Source organism: Protopterus annectens, chromosome 8.part0 (assembly GCF_019279795.1).
Source record: "Protopterus annectens isolate FY-2018-M chromosome 8.part0, PAN1.0, whole genome shotgun sequence".
Taxonomy (NCBI): Eukaryota; Metazoa; Chordata; order Ceratodontiformes; family Protopteridae; genus Protopterus; species Protopterus annectens.
The window spans coordinates 1,446,004,662-1,446,020,940 of NC_056741.1; the positions used below are offsets into that span (position 1 = coordinate 1,446,004,662).

Here is a 16,279-nt window from a genome sequence, read left to right on the forward strand (position 1 = left end):
TTGTTTGCAAGTAACAATACTTTGAATCTTGCAATTTAAATATGTACTTCTATTGTGTATTCCTCTACTGAAAACGGATATGTATCCAGATAGACCAGCCCGGTTAACAAATGTAAAATAAAATAAATAAAATACATTTAATAAACCTCTATGCAAATCAAACAAAAAGTTTAGAAGCAGATGTGAACGATGCAAGTTTTAAAAATGCTGCAAGTAATGAAGATATTTCTTTCTTGTAATTCTGACTTACAATGCAATGCTTATAGTAATTTTGATACTAATGTTGTTTCTTATAAAAGTAAATTTATGCCTCCTTTCAAGTGTGATAAAATTGAAATGTTTCATCATATGTTAAATTATGTGTTAGAGCAAGAGTGCAACAAGTATTTTAGAAGTGAAATTCAATATAATATGACACAAAAAGAATGGGTCACTTTAAAAATGTAAGGGAAAGAAAGGCACTCATATTTAAGCCTGCAGATAAGGGGGGACAACATAATGCGTTACACACAACATGTACATGTGTGTTTACAGCATCTAGAAAATGACAACATTTCTGATAAAGTAGGTTTCTTAACTTATCAGGAGATGGTTAGGAACTATAAAGTATTAATAAACAAAGGGGTTAGACTAAATTATTTTAGTCATGAAGATGCTAAAAATAAGTTTTTAAATAAAAGCAGTGAGTTGGCAAAGTTTTTTTGTGTGCCTAAAATACATAAAAGCAAGGTTAACCCTCCAGGTCATCCTATTGCATCTGCCTGCAATTATGTAACCCATAATTTGGGATGTTTTTTGCATCAATTTCTGTTAAAAAGGTGATACAATTACCTTCATATCTCAAAGACAGTTTTGATTTTCTGGATAAAGTAAAGAAAATTGTATGGCAGAAGAACATGTTTTTATAGTGATAGATGTAGTCAGCCTATACACTAGTATAAAACATAGTGATGGCATTGAAGTTATAGACTTTTTTCTGGGGAAAAGTCCCAGTACACATTATATTATAGAACTGACATTATTCTGTTTGGAAAATAATATATTTGAATGTGATGGCTCTCTGTATCATCAGAAGTGTGGGACAGCTATGGGGGCAGCTTTTGCCCCCACATATGCTAATGTATTTATGGGTCTCAATGAAAATCTATATGTGTATAGGAATGACTTTTTTAGAAAACATGTTCATTTTTACAGATACATTGATGATTTGATTTTTGTTTGCAAGGGGGGCTATGAAGAAGTGGAAAAGTTTGTTCAAGAAATGCAAGTGAACAGGTTTGAGATCAAATTTGATGGGTTACAAAAAGGAAAGACAGTAAATTATCTGGATATTACCATAGAAGGGCAAGAAGAAGGTAAACTTAAAACTAAAATATTTAGAAAAATAGGACAACCAAGCTTTATGTTGAATGGAACTAGTTGCCACCCCACACACACACACACACACACACTATTTCTTCCATTCCTTATGGGGAAATGGTCAGGGTTAAATGTTTGTGCAGTGACAGAAATGAATGTGAGAAGCAAGTTCAAAATACAGCTAACATGTTTATAAAAAGGGGGCTATGAGCCAGAGAAAGTATGGTTGGGGTATAATAAAGTAATGAACAAAAAAGTGAATAAAGCACAGAACATAATAATGCAGAAAAAGAATGTAGAGGAAAAAGAAAGTGAGTTATATTTTGTGTCTAAGTATACTAATTTTTCTAACATTTTAGAGAAAACAGGTATTACTGATCCTACATACAAAAAGAAAAATCTTTCCTAAAAATATTAAACTTTGTTTTTCATATAAAAGAGACAGGAGTCTCAAGGACATGTTAGTACATGGAAAATGTGAGAGACCAAAAATATGGAATATAATATAGTGAGATATGCACAATTGCACATTATATCATGACCTCCCATTAATATTCCAAAACGTGCACACTGATTGGTCAGCGTGCACGTTGTAAATCGACTTATAATAATGGAAAAAGGTCCGGTCGCCCGGACTTTTTCCATTAGTATAAGTCTTTTTAAAAACACTGTCTCGCTATGTTAAAGGAGTTTAACATAGCGACACAGGTTTAAAAAAAGCAACGGAGATCTCCGTTGTTTTTTAAAGCTGTCTCGCTATGTTAAACTCCTTTAACATAGCGACACAGTGTAAAAAGCAATGGAGATCTTGCTTTCTCCGTTGCTTTTTCTAAACCTGCTATGTTAAATGGGTTTAACATAGCGAGACAGTTTAAAATAAGCAACAGAGATCTCTGTTGCTTTTTTTAAAGCTGTCTCGCCACGCTACACCCATTTAACATAGCCAGACAGGTTTAAAAAGCAACAGAGAAAGCAAGATCTCCGTTGCTTTTTCACTATGTTAAATGGGTTTAACATAGCGAGACAAATTTAAAATAAGCAACGGACATCTCCGTTGCTTATTTTAAAGCTGTCTCGCTATGTTAAACCCATTTAACATAGTGAAACAGTAAAAAGCAATGGAGATCTTGCTTTCTCCGTTGCTTTTGGCCACAGCTCTGATGTACTGTGTAGGCATGCGCAGTACATCAGAACTGCCGCGGATAACAGACAGCTGCGGAAGGGCAGCAAAGAGGCATTATACAATGCCATTATTTAAGAAAAGTAATTATTTCTTTTCTTAAATAATGTCATAGTATAATAGCAATAACCCACTTCTGGGTGTGGGTAATGCGGGATTTACCCACGGTTGTCTTTGTTTGGTCCCGAGGGCGAATAAATCCCGCATTACCCACACCCAGGCGTGGGTTATTGCTATAGTATGCAAACACATAACTAAGTGACAAATGCAACTATGAAGAATCCAAATGTATGTCTCCAAAATGAGACATGAGGTAGGAAAACCTGATTATTAGAACTAGCTAAAATACCCTTCATTGTTTCCAGTTTCAGAACAGTTACTTAGGAATGATATGTTTAATTTATGACCATCTAATAATTTCCTTTTTAGTCTCTTATTTGAAACTATGATTCCCACATGACAAGCAATAAGTCTGGCAATTTGCTCCTGCAAATGAATAATGAGACTTATAAAAAGGTACCTTTTGTAGCACAAAAATCATCCAGAATTAAGGAATAAAGTCTTGTTACATATAAAGCAACAGTTCATGCAAATTAAAAAAAATGAACTTTTACGTGGGAAATGGAATGCAATTATGAGATTAATAGCTTTCAAGCTTCTGAACAGCCTGAGGTCAAAAGCCAAACATTATGGCAGTTAATAAGGCTTTCACCAGCACAGGAGTTAGAAAATAAATGTTTTCTGGTTCACTAGAAAAAAGTAAAATGGCTGAAATATTTTTCTAGGCCAAAGATAGTGCAACTGATATGGAAAGCTACTCATATCCACTAAGAGTATGATATCTTACTATGTCATCAGCCTAAACTCTTGACTCCTTATCTTAATGTCATTTATGATATTTATGTTATCTGGTCATTGTTTTGATCTACTGATTATGCTTTTTGCATATCTAAATTTTTAATGGCACGACAATCATCATAGCTTGAATGATATACAATACTAATATGGCTAGATCATTCCTTCACTGAGTATTTCCTTGTCGGTGTGTGCACAATTTCTGTTAACTATACGGTTTCTAGCAATCTTCTTTTTAAAACGATCTACAAGTTAATATTACATCTATGCAGAAAGATGCACTTGAGCATGCCTACCACAATATATTCCAAAGGTGCTCTATAACCAAGCACTAACAGGACATTTAAACAGAAACAGAATGAAATTAGTGACATTTTGTACCTGAACCACACGATCTTGCAGTCCTGCTGTAATGCAGAGCTCTTCTTTTTCAACATCCAAAATAAAATTAGCCTGTATTTGTTTAGGCAGGTCCTATCAAACAGTAATGGTACTTGGTTACTAAAATAATGTATCAGCTGTAATAACAGAATAGCACAGCAAGTGACAAACCTGCATGACTAAATGTATTTAATCAGAACACAGAGACAATGTCTGCACAGCAAATCAGCACCTGTAAATAATTTACTCCAAATCAGAAAGAAACTTCAAATCAGAAGTGATGGCTGTCTGCCTGAACAGAGGTGAGGAGGGAATAGGTAGCGCATGAGGAACAGTTTAAGATTTTTGGGATCTTATTCATGAGTAAAGATAATGAGGATTGGAAGATTTACCAACGAGAAGGTGGAGCTGTCACAGTGCTGTAGGTGTTATATTGAACTTTACTGGTGACCAGACTAAGACCTTATTCTCAATCTGAATTCTCAGCAGCAAGGTTTATACATGGCTCTGTGCATTACTACTCCTAATGGTAAAAAACGTCTTTATGATCAACTCTTAATTTTAACTCCCTTTACCTGACCATTAGCACAATGTACACATAATGTCAAGATCAGAATCTAGATAGATCCACAAGTCAAACTTATTCACACCTACCAGATCTCAGACTTATAAGATGTAATGGCAGCAAGCTGTTAAATGAAACTCCTCCCTCTTTTTATATCTCCCTAACCCCACAGGGTTCCCCCAGTGTTCCATATTGAGGCCCCTACTTTTCAGCATCTTCATTAATAAGCTCCACTTATCTCTTACTCATGATTCTCTTAAACCAATATGCAGATGATTCTACAATCATTTGCTCTGCTGATTCCATTCCCACGCTCAAAAACAATACTCAACTAGCATTGACTTCCACTGAAAACTGGCTTACCAAAAATCACTTTCTTCTCAGTCCTAACAAAACTAGTTTTTACTCCCAAGTCACTTACTCCACTAAACAAAGACCAATTCACTATACTCTCCCACAACAAAATGCCAACTAAAATAGTATCCCATACTAAACTAGGTGTTATAATGGATGAACAACTCAAATTCAGTCTTTATGTCCAACACAACATCAAAAGATCTCATCAAAAATTGGGCTTACTATATAGACACAAACACTTTTTCACCTCCACTACAAATAAAAGACCCTAGCCATCATGTATCTTCTACTATCTCTGACCTCTCAGGCTTCACTACTAACAAACCTACCTAAAATCCAAACTAGAAACCTGCTACAATAAAACTGCCTGATTCACAACAAATGCTTCCTATTTTACCCACCAGTGAGCAGCTTTACATTCTCTAAATGGTTAGAATTACCACATTATGTCTCTTACATTCAACTAATGACAGCACACAAAATTATATACAAACCTTCACTATGTCCCGCCCTTTCCTCTCTTTTCACCAACTACCTACCCAAAGATCTCTTTGGTCTGAAAATCAACAGCTACTAAGATTCATAAACCAAAACGTCCAGCTAGCCAACTCCTATACTATTGCTAAAAAGTGGAACTCTCTCCATATAACTCTCCGATCTAGCCCAAACATTGCAACATTCAAATATTCTTTACACAACTACCTATCTTCCATTTGCAGCTGTAACTGCTCCACATCCTCTTCTTTCAAGACCTGACCTCTTCCGATTCCTTGTTCCCCTTCTGCAAACTCTGCTCTTCCCTCCACTCTGTCACTTAGACTCACTGTCAAAAGTGATCATGATAACTGCCTATAATGATGTTTTCTTATGAGTGATCCAGTCAGTATTGTAAAGTTTTTTATATATGTGTATTTTGAATTCAACTATTATAAGTATATGGATTTGTGATGCTTACCTATCTGTTTCCCTTAAATTTAAATTGTTTAAATGATTCATGTTTGTATCATGTACTTGGAGCTTTTCCCCCCGAGCCTCCACTGAAAGTCGGTTCTTCAGCCCAGTGGACTTTCCTGGTAATCAAATGCCAATAAATAATAAAATAAATAATAATAAATAATGTATGCTGTTATTTTGACATTTCATATACAGTAGAGCGTCAATTATCCAAACTAATTGGGAACATGGGTAGTTCGAATAATCAAACATACACTGAACTGGATAAAAAACTTCTAAAATCTTGTTTTTTTCTGCACTCAGAGAATACACTTTTCAACCATCCAGCAAGTCCAGCAGACAATAAAGAATATTTTTCACACACAAGCAGGCTACAATTTAAAAAAGCATGCACAGACTAATACGTATAACTTTTACATATTCAGACTTTATGATTTTTCCTACCCAAAAACTTTGGGAGACTGGGTTTGGATAATTGACGTTTCAGATGATCGATATTCAGATACTCGACTCTCTGCTATACAACTGTTTAATCTTCCCAGAGTTGCAGTTTAATTATGCTTATGGCACACTTCCCAGTATCACTACAGGTCAGAATTTACATCTTTAGTATTAACACAGTTTCATGCCACCTGCATTACATGGTCCAACAGGCAGCTTGCAGCACAAAAAATTAAACCTCTTTAATCCCAGAGTTGAAACCTTGACTGAATATTTAAAATTTTGAAATATCTTAGGCTTTAAACTTAAAACATTAAGTACACCCGCATTAACCTGATTCATCTGGAATGATTATTAAAATATTTTGTCATTTTTAGCACTGAAAAAATGTTTTCCCAGTTTTAATTTCTCTAAAATGTTTTAATCCAGATTATAATAGGCCCTAATATAATCCAAATTAGACAAGTATGGGGGTACGCCTATACCATGCACATCATACCCATACACAATAAACAGAAGATTGCTCTGTGTCACCTGCTGAGTTCAAACTTGTAGGTTTATGGTCTGTTACTATTTTCAAAAGGTTTGCTTGAACTTACTAAAGCTCATCTCAATGAAACTTACTTTGAACATGATTCACTGAAATCCTTATTCATCAGTCTAATTAAGGGAAAACTTCACCTCAAAACTCACAGAATATATTTTTATAGTGTCTTTGTTTTCTGAGCTATTTTATTGTATAAAAATCATTCTAGGTACGTGTTATAAAATGCTAGTGTGTTTCCCACAAAATGGCCAACATGTGGCCTGCCATAATAACAAAATCTTGTTTTAGTGCCTTTCTGTCCCCTTTCCAGAATCCATTTCATATCCCTTTTATACAAGTCATGGCATAACAAAGTAATGCTGTCTTCTTATACCACTGAGATAGAATGGCAACAGTGTGAGTCACAGACATCTTACACACCTGCCGTTGCAGGAGTGATTGATTTTTTTTCCTGAATAACCAAAATATACATTTTTCTCAGTGTATTTACAAAGTAGCAGTGGTTGTGGATGGTGTACTGGGGACTTGCCCCTGGAAATACAAAAAATGTTTTTTGATTTGTATGCTGTTTAGAAGCATTCTGATATAATGTGTATATATTTCACTATACCAGCACAGGCAACTATAATTGCTGATCCTTGTACTTCTATGCAGTGCTTCATGTGCAGACACGCTATAACTCCCCTGAAACATTTCTTGATATTTCAATAACCATACACTGAAGAAGCTCATAACCGTAACAGTGTGCAGCATAAATGACAGTTCATAAGCAAACCGTATGTTGTAATCATGATTCTTCATGAAAATGCTTGAATGGATGTTACTGTACAAAGCTTATATTACTTGATTTCCTTTCAGATATTCTCGTAAATTCACTAAAAAAGCTGATGGTGGACTACAGTTTGTTGCAAACTGAAGAAATACTACAGCTACTTCAATGACTTAATATAGACAATTTTGCTTTGGAGAATAACAGCTGTAGCAGTGTTGCAGCACATTCTGTACTTGAAGATGATCCTCAGTGCACACAGTCAACAACTGTACTCTTCCCTCCACCAGGCACCAGCCTTTAACTGGGGAAAGCATCTTACATCAACACCAACCTTTTAACTAAGGAACGCATCTCACATCAACACCAGCCTTTTAACTGAGGAATGCATCTCACATCTCCAATGAATGAATAACGTTGTTCAAAACAGGGACATTTTTTTTCTCGATGGAAAGTTGCTCAAAGTGCACTAAAGTGGATACCTCATCAGAAAGCAAGGAAAGCCTGATGATTTCATCTTGAGCATTTAAGAGGAAATTAATTTTGTCATTATTTTGTATATGCAGTAAGTAGTCATAATATATTCTTGTTCACATAGTCTAGCAATGGCCAGGCCATGGCATAGTTAATAGTGCAAATAATCTACAAAACATGCTGGAGGGATAGGTTCCTGACCCAGAGACTCCCCATACTCTGGAATAGACTGCCCATACATGTCAAGCAGAGCACCTCCTTGGCCCCCTTCAAAAGGAACCTTGATGATTGGATGGGAGATAGGAAATTCACCCCGGGGTTCATGTCAGTTGCCCTGCTAAACAGGGGTCCAGGGAAGTAAATATTGTGGGAAGAAATATCCAGGGAATTGTTATGGCTAGGCTTGTATAGACCCTAGGGCCGATAGCCTAGTACCAACCTATGAATCTGTATATATGAAATATTTGCTTTCTACAGATCACTGTTGCAGTGATATTAACTTGCCTGTCTTTCCTCCTAAGCTAAAAAGGTAAGGTAAGTAAATTTTTCACTGGTCAGATTAGGCAACTCTAATTTTGTATGTGCATAAAGAATAGCTGTGTAAAATCTTACCATAACCACAGATGTCTTTCTCTTCTATGTTGCAGCATTCATAACACGAGGGAGATCCCCGCCTAGGTGACCCAAATGTCCGGTCAGTATACCAAAGACTTAAGCTACTGCAAGGTACATGCAGGCGAGTGTAGGCCATAAAAGTGATGTCTGGACATACCAGCTTCAGAACTGAATGTGCCAGTCAGAGCACCAGTCCAAGGATAAGAGACAAAAGGAAAAAAAGACAAGAAATATCCAAGGAAGAACATAAACCAATTGGGAAGGGGGTGGGATAGAATACTGCAACATGGAAGAAAATGACATCTATGGTTATGGTAAGATTTTACACAATTATTCTATGTCCTACTATTCCCACATTGCAGGATTCATGACATGAGGAAGAATACCAAAGCTCATGTGTGAGAAAGGGGGGTAGGATCACAGGAACTCTCTACAAATCAATGCAGAATTGCTCTAGCAAATCCTGCTCTGGATCTGGAAACAGAATCTAGTTTGTAGTGTTTTGTAAAGGTATGGACAAAAGACCAAGTAGCTGCTTTTAGGATAGAGGCAATGTCCAGGCCTTTAAAAAAGGCTTCTGAGGAAGCCACTGCTCTAGAGGAAAGGGCCTTAACAGAGGAAGAAAGATTTTTCCAATGAGAAAGGTAGCAAAAGGAAACTACCTCTGAGATCCAAGTAAAAATAGTCTGTTACCAGTTTTCTCAGTGCCCTGAGGTGAAAGGAAACAAAAAATTGCTCAGAGTTTCTAATGGATTTAGTCTTGGCCATATAAAATCTGAGTTGTCTGTGTAGAAGGGTAAAAGGTGGGTAGATGAATAGATTGACTGAGGGACAAGTGATTAACCACTTTAGGCATGAAGGAAAAGTTGGTACGAAGGGACACCCTATCCTTATGAAAAATCAAAAAAGGTTGTGAAGCCATTGAAGCTTGGAGTTCTGAAACTCACCTAGCAAAAGTAATGGCTACCAGTAAAACAGTTTTTCAAGTGCAGAATTTTAGAGAAGATGAGGCATCAGGCTCAAAGGGGGTCCGAGTCAGATTTTCCAAAACAAAATTTAGATCTCAGAGAGGAGGAACAGGTTTTCTGGGAGATCTTATGTGAAGGACACCTTTTAGGAAAAGTTTGACCTGTAATTTAGAAGCTAAGGGGGGAGTCATAGCAGACATGTAGAAATGGCTGACCAATGGGCTTTACCTGAAGAATAAGCCAGTCCAACCTTTAGCAGTTCACACAAGTAAGAAAGGACTAAAGGAATATCCACTGAAAATGGATCTGGTCTCTCATTAAAACTCCATACTGTGAACCTCTTTCATTTGGCCAAGTAGGATCTCTTTGTACTAGGTTTCCTGGCCTCCTGCAGGACTAGTAGCATGTCCTCAGGGAAAAAAAGTGTCTGAAAGGAATTAGAAGCCTATCACCCACAAGGTCAGGTTCAGAGCTGCAAACTGAAAGTGAATGAGAGATCCCTTGTCTTGTGTGAGTAGATCCACCCCTGTGAGGTAACTTGTGATGATTGCCCTTGGCTAAATGCAGAAGAAGAGGGAATCAATGCTGTCTTGGCCAAAAGGGGGTCACCAACAAGATTGGTTTGTCCTTCTGTATAATCAGAAGAACTTTCTGAATTAGGGGGAAGGGGGAAATGCATAGCAAAACATTCCCATCCAGGAAAATGATAGGACACCCACCTTCCAAACCGGAAGCTGTAGAACTCTGGCACAGAATTTTGGAAGTTGTCTGCTCATAGGTGAGGCAAACAGATCAATTTGAAGTATACCCCACTGGTGAATAATGTCCAGAAACACATCCCTGTGGATCATCCAGTCATACGTTTGTGTCATAGATCTGCTCAGTGTGTCTGCCTAAACATTCTGAGCTGGATTGAATATAAACAGCTATCAAGGTTACCTTTGCCTGAAGAGGAATCTCCCATGCCTGGACTGATAATCTGCAAAGTAGGTAAGACATTGTTCCCCCCTGCTTGTTCACATACCAGAGAACAGTGGTGTTGTCCTTGACAACTTCAAAGGACCTGGTAGAAGAGATGACCTAAAGGCTTGAAGGGCCATGATCAGAGCCCTCATCTCTTTGATGTTGATGTGTTGCTTCCTTATGGAGGGAGACCATAGGCCTTGGACTTTTAGGATCCCCAAAGTTGCCCCCCATCCCAGATCTGAAGCATCTGTGAACACTTCTTGTACAGGAGGAAATGGCTCCAGGGGAAGTCCTACATTCTGGGAAATTTGTTGAATCCACCAAAGCAGTTCTTTCTTTAGGCAAGGCAGAAGTGGCAGGACAAATTCTAGAGGATGAGCATGCTGTGACTACAGTGTTTTCAAGTACTGTTAACATTTTCACATGTGAAGTCTGGCTAGGGGCAGCACTGGTATAACCGAAGCCATGAATCCTAGTATCCTGAGGAACTCTCTGGCAGTCAGAGAGGGCAGCGGAAGCAACTGTAGGAAGTAAGTCTTCAGAGATTGCACCGTTTGCAAGGGTACAAAGGCCATCATGAGGTCCGTTCTTATCCTGCAACCTAGGGAAACCTGGCCCCAAGAGGGAGTAAGGGAAGACTTGTTGTAACTTAGGAAGAACCTCAGACTGAGGAGCAAGGGGATGGTGGTTTGAAAGTTCTGTTGCAAGGAGACAGGATGTTCTGCTTGAATGAGCAGGTTGCCCAGGTAAGGGTAAATGAGAAATTCCCTGGAGTCTGCAAAAAGCTATGACAGGAGCTAAACACTTTGTGAATACCCTTGGAGCCATAGAGAGTCCAAAGGGCAAAGCACAGAACTGAAAATGAGAGGAAGCAACAGAAAAACACCAGAATGTCCTAAAACAGGGTTGATGGGTAATGGGTATGTATACATTATGTCTAGGGAAACCAGGTAAGCCTGGGGTAGCAAGAGTGGGAAGAGAGTTTGCAGGGTGAGCATTCTGAAGGTGGGTACTTGTTGGAATAAACCGAGTTGGGACAAGTATAAATTTTATCTCCATGGGCCATCTTTCTGGGTAACTAAGAATATCCTGGAATAGAACCTTTTTCCTTTTCCCAAAGTGGGTACCTTCTGAATGGTTCCTTGTTTTTGCAAGTCTTGAATCACTTGATGGGAAAATGTGGTTCTTGTCCTTGGGAATTGTGGCATTCCCATGAAAGGAGGAATGGTTTTCCAAGTCATGTAATACCCTACCTGTACAACAGACAGCACCCATTTGTCTCTGGTAATGCTTGCCCAATTTGTAAGGAAATGAGAAAGGTGCTGGGAAAGGGGGATTTTTGAGAAAGTTGCCAGACTACCTGGCTTGTCTGGAAAGGGGGCCTTTTGAGCAGAGGATGGCAGAGATCTAGGTGACATCTGCCTGTGTGTGGCCTTCTTATGTTGTTGGGAAGCTGCACAGGTCTTCCTCCTTACGAAGTTAGGCCTAGAAGGATAGTTCCTCTGAAATTTAGGAACTGGGGAAACAAAAATGTTTTAACTCCTGAAGTTCTTTTCCTTTCTCTTGAAGGGTCTTAAGGAGCGCTACAGCATTAGATCCAGATACAGCAGTATTGCCCAATGGAGCATCCATAATATTTGCCTTGAAATCCTCATGCAAAGGCTGCAACCTCACCCAGAAATATCTCCTGAGGACTGAACCTGATGCTGCTGATCTTGCAGAGACCTCAGTTGCATCACAACTGCATTTTACTGAATGTCTGGTAACCTGGGATGACACTCCCAAGAGAGAGAAAGCTGGGTTTTTGCTGCAGAGTCTGGGAGATCTGTCAACAATTTTGAGGCCTATGAGATTTGGGTCATAACGTACCTGGCCATATGTGTCTGATAATTAATGGCCCTAAAAGCCAGAGTGGAAGAGGTGTAGACCTTCTTTCCGATTCTCTCCATCATTTTACTGTCCTTATCGGAAGGCAGGAGGTTGGTGGAGGGCAGTAATTTGGTGGTTTTATCAGCAGCCAGAGAGAACACAGCTGGGTCTATAAGAGGACATTTGAACAGGTAACTACTGTCCTCAGGGACCTTATAGAACCAGTCTGGTCTTTTGGGAACAGGTGGCTGTGAGTTTGGGTTTTTAGATGCAGCAAGAAAAGCATCTTGAAAAGCTGGCAAGACAGGTAAAATGGCTGAAGGAGCAGGGGAATCTATTTGTAAGAGGCCATAATACCTCTTTTACACCTCTGACTTGTGAGCTTTCCCACTTAAAGTAGTCCCTCATTTTGGAAATAGTTTATCCAAAAGTAATATCTTCTCCTGAACATTTTCCAACATGGTAATCGACTTCAGGGGAGGTATATTCCAGAGGAGAATCAATATGAGTGGAATAAGCCAGAGATTCAACTGAGGATGCTTCATCTTCCTCCAAGGACTCTATTTCAGCAGATGGAGGAAGGGAGGGACATAGGAGATGCTGGAGTAGGAGGGTGCAAGGTGGAAGTCCTAAGTGCCATGACAGCATTCAAAATATCTTGAAAAAAAGGCCCAACACTGTACATACCTCAGGGCCTTCAATGGCCTTGAGAGGGACATCTGGGATCAGAGGTGCAGCCAAAGATTCAGGCCTTACATTTTTGTCTTTTTCTTCAGGGGCTCACCCGATGGACCTGCAGTAACTTCCACACCTAGTGCTATTCGCCTGAGTCTCTGGTTTTCAAGGTAAATATTGACTGTGGACAGCCAATTCTGGAGAGTGTTAGGGAAGAATGCCTGACAGATTACACAGGCCTTGTAATCGTGATCAGACTCTAGACAAAAACGATACTGGTCACGGTTGTCTTTGTATGGAATTTGTCTTCCACAGCGGCACTTGCCCTTCTTTGATGACAGTAACCTCTAACAAGCATGCAGTAACAAAAGCATAAAAGGTTTTCCCCAGTGGGGTACTTATTTGAGTTGAATAGAAACTTTCGGCGATCAAACAGATGGCTAGAAGCTGTCATTCAGACTGCAGCAGGGAAGTTCTGAGGTTGGTATGTGCAAACATCACTTTTATGACCTATGCTTGCCTGTTCTATGTGCAACGTCGCACGTACCTTGCGGTAGCTTAAGTCTTTGGTATACTGGCCTGACATTCAGGTCATCTAGGCAGAATCTCCCTCATGTTATGAATATCGCAACATGACAATAGAAGGACATCTAGTGTCTTCAGACAAGCAGAGCAATTTCTCATGACCTTTGTCCCAGGAAAATGGGTTGAATCCTTTAGCAGACAAGCATGATCCAAAATGGGTTTTTTTTGCCATGAAATGCAGTTGTTATATCCAACTGCAAAATGTGTCTACAAACGGTTACTAGAAATGGTCCGGTACTCACCTTTATTCTAAGCATTATAAATGTCACATCATGGCTGTAACCATGGTATGTTTCAAGAAGCAGGGACCCCTAAAGGTAAGCATTCTCTAGATCACTTTTAGTTTCACTGGGTTTCTGTGTGGTGAAATTGCATAGAACATAGCACATGAGTTACCTTGGCCAAGCCATTCCATTTATTTTATAATTTTTTTTATCTGAATAACTTATAAGAAAATGACATGTAATTGCTACTTTATACAGCTCATTTCATATGCTAATGAGAAAATTATCACGTATAGAAACGCCTCATGTGCAGTCCACAAGGTACCATGTGCCATATGATGAAGAACTTCAGCCATAATAATAAAACTATTTTTGGCCATTATAACATTCTGTCACTAAAGTTTTGCATCATGCAAATGTTTGAAAACCAGTATGAGGTCCCTCAATGGTCCTGCTATGCCACCCCTGTGTCCTCCATTTTCTTCATTAGAAGATAATATGCACTGTCATCCTTAATGTTTCTCTGAGACAGGTTTCCTAAAGCAATTGCATACTTTTCTACTTCTCTGGGAATGAACCGTAACCAGTTTTCGATAAAAGCGGATCCGAATTGTAAATCAGGTGGGATGAAGGGGCAGCGGACCTAGGCACAAGCTTTTGGGAATGCAATCAGTAGTTTCAGATATGGCATAAGTGGAGCACTGACATTCACTTCAGATGTCAGGTGTGATACCGTAGCTTCATAAATCTGTGTGTTTAGAAGTTTAGTGTGCATCTGTACGAAGGAGCTTGCATACATTTTTTTGTTGCAGTACATTTTTCCCTCGTAGGTTCCTAGGTAGGTACTAGGCTATCGGTCCAAGGGCCTATGTAAGCCTAGCCAGCAAGATTCCATAGCTTATGCCACCCAAGAAAGTTATTTTCCTGTGCCACTGTCCAGCAGAGACAAAGAAGTGATCCCTGGGGTGTATTTCCTATTTCCCATCCACTCATCAAGATTTTACTTGAAGAGTGCTAATGAAGAACTTTGCTTGACATAGATGAGTAGCTTGTTCCAGAGTATAGGAAGTCTCTGGGACAGGAATCTATCCCTCCAGTGTGTCCTGTTTATTGTGGTGACAAGGATTAGGTCCCTAGAGTGTGTAGCTCGGAGGGACTGGGATTTCTTTAGGTGTAGCATGTCCAACAGCTCTGGGTTTGACATAGCTTTATATGTTAGGCAGAGATCACCTCGGAGTAGGCGATATGCTACGGAGTAAAGCTGGAGTTTTTTGAGGCGGTCAATGTAGGGCATTTGTTTAAGGCCAGTAATCCTCTTTGTGAGGTACTTCTGTGGCCTTTCCAGCTGCTGCAGATGTCTTTTGAGGTACATTCCAAAAGGGGCATTGTACTCTATAATGGGTCTAATGAGTGACGAGTAGAGGGGAACAATGACCTCTTTTTTCCTGGATGAGAACCCTTTTATGATGAGGTGTGGCACGTAGATGGACTTCCTAACTACTGTGGCGATGTGACTATCAAAGGAGAGATTACTGTTCACCTGGGTTCCAAGGTCTCTTATCACGCATTCGGTGTTAAGTAGATTGCTGCCTATGTGGTAGTTTATGGGTACAGAGTTTTTATCAAAGGCACTGACCTTGAGGCCATGGCTCTGACACCAGGCATCTGTCTCAGTGAGGCCCTTCTGTAGGACGTCCACATCATTTGGGGACTTGATTATGGCTCCTAGTTTGCAGTCATCTGCGAACTTCATTAGCCAGAGGCCTTCTATGTTAGCCTGTACTTCAGAGAAGTAGATACCAAACAGGAGAGGTCCCAGGACGGAACCCTGTGGTACTCCACTTGTCACTGCTTTGAGGTCAGATTTAGAGTCTGCAACTTTTACAGTGTGGGTTCTGTCAGTGAGCCAGTTGGCAACCCATCTTGTGACGTAGGGATTTATACCTAGTTTAGTGAGTTTAGCTATAATTCCAGAATGGGGGATGGTGTCAAAAGCCTTGGCGGGGTCAAGATAGGTTGTGTGAACTGCCTTACCCTCATCCACGGCTTTGGTGACCGCCTCAAAGAAGTCGATCAGGTTCAGGGGGCATGATCTGCCTTTCACAAACCCGAACTGGGTGGGATCCAGAGTTTGGAGGTTACCAATGTCTTTGTTTATGAGTTCCATGATGATACGTTCCATGGCCATGCAGACCAGGCTCGTCAGGCTAATAGGTCGATAGTTCCCGGGATCAGTGGTGGCTCCCCCTTTGTGGAGTGGGATAACTGTTGCTGTGCTCCATTCAGTGGGCACAAAGCCTGATGCAAGGCTATTATTGAACATGGTGCTTAAGTGGGGAGCCAGTTCGTTCTGAAGTTCGTGTAAAACGCAGCCTGGGATATTGTCCGTTCCCATGGATGCTGTGTTTTTGGCTTTAGAGAGTGCAGCTTTTACCTGCGTAGTTGTGATTACAGGGACTCTGCATTCTTCCTGTATAGATATTGGCCATTTAGGG

At 39.6% G+C, this 16,279-nt stretch overlaps 1 protein-coding gene across 1 annotated transcript in view; it reads right to left on the minus strand.

Moving 5' to 3' along the window:
- The window catches only part of LOC122809496, a 396,891-nt gene that overhangs the window by 43,985 nt on the left and 336,627 nt on the right, over positions 1 to 16,279 (minus strand). The window contains exon 16 of the mRNA XM_044081048.1: positions 3,776 to 3,868. Coding sequence (XP_043936983.1) covers positions 3,776 to 3,868 — 93 coding nt within the window. The remainder of the gene's footprint in view (positions 1 to 3,775; positions 3,869 to 16,279) is intronic.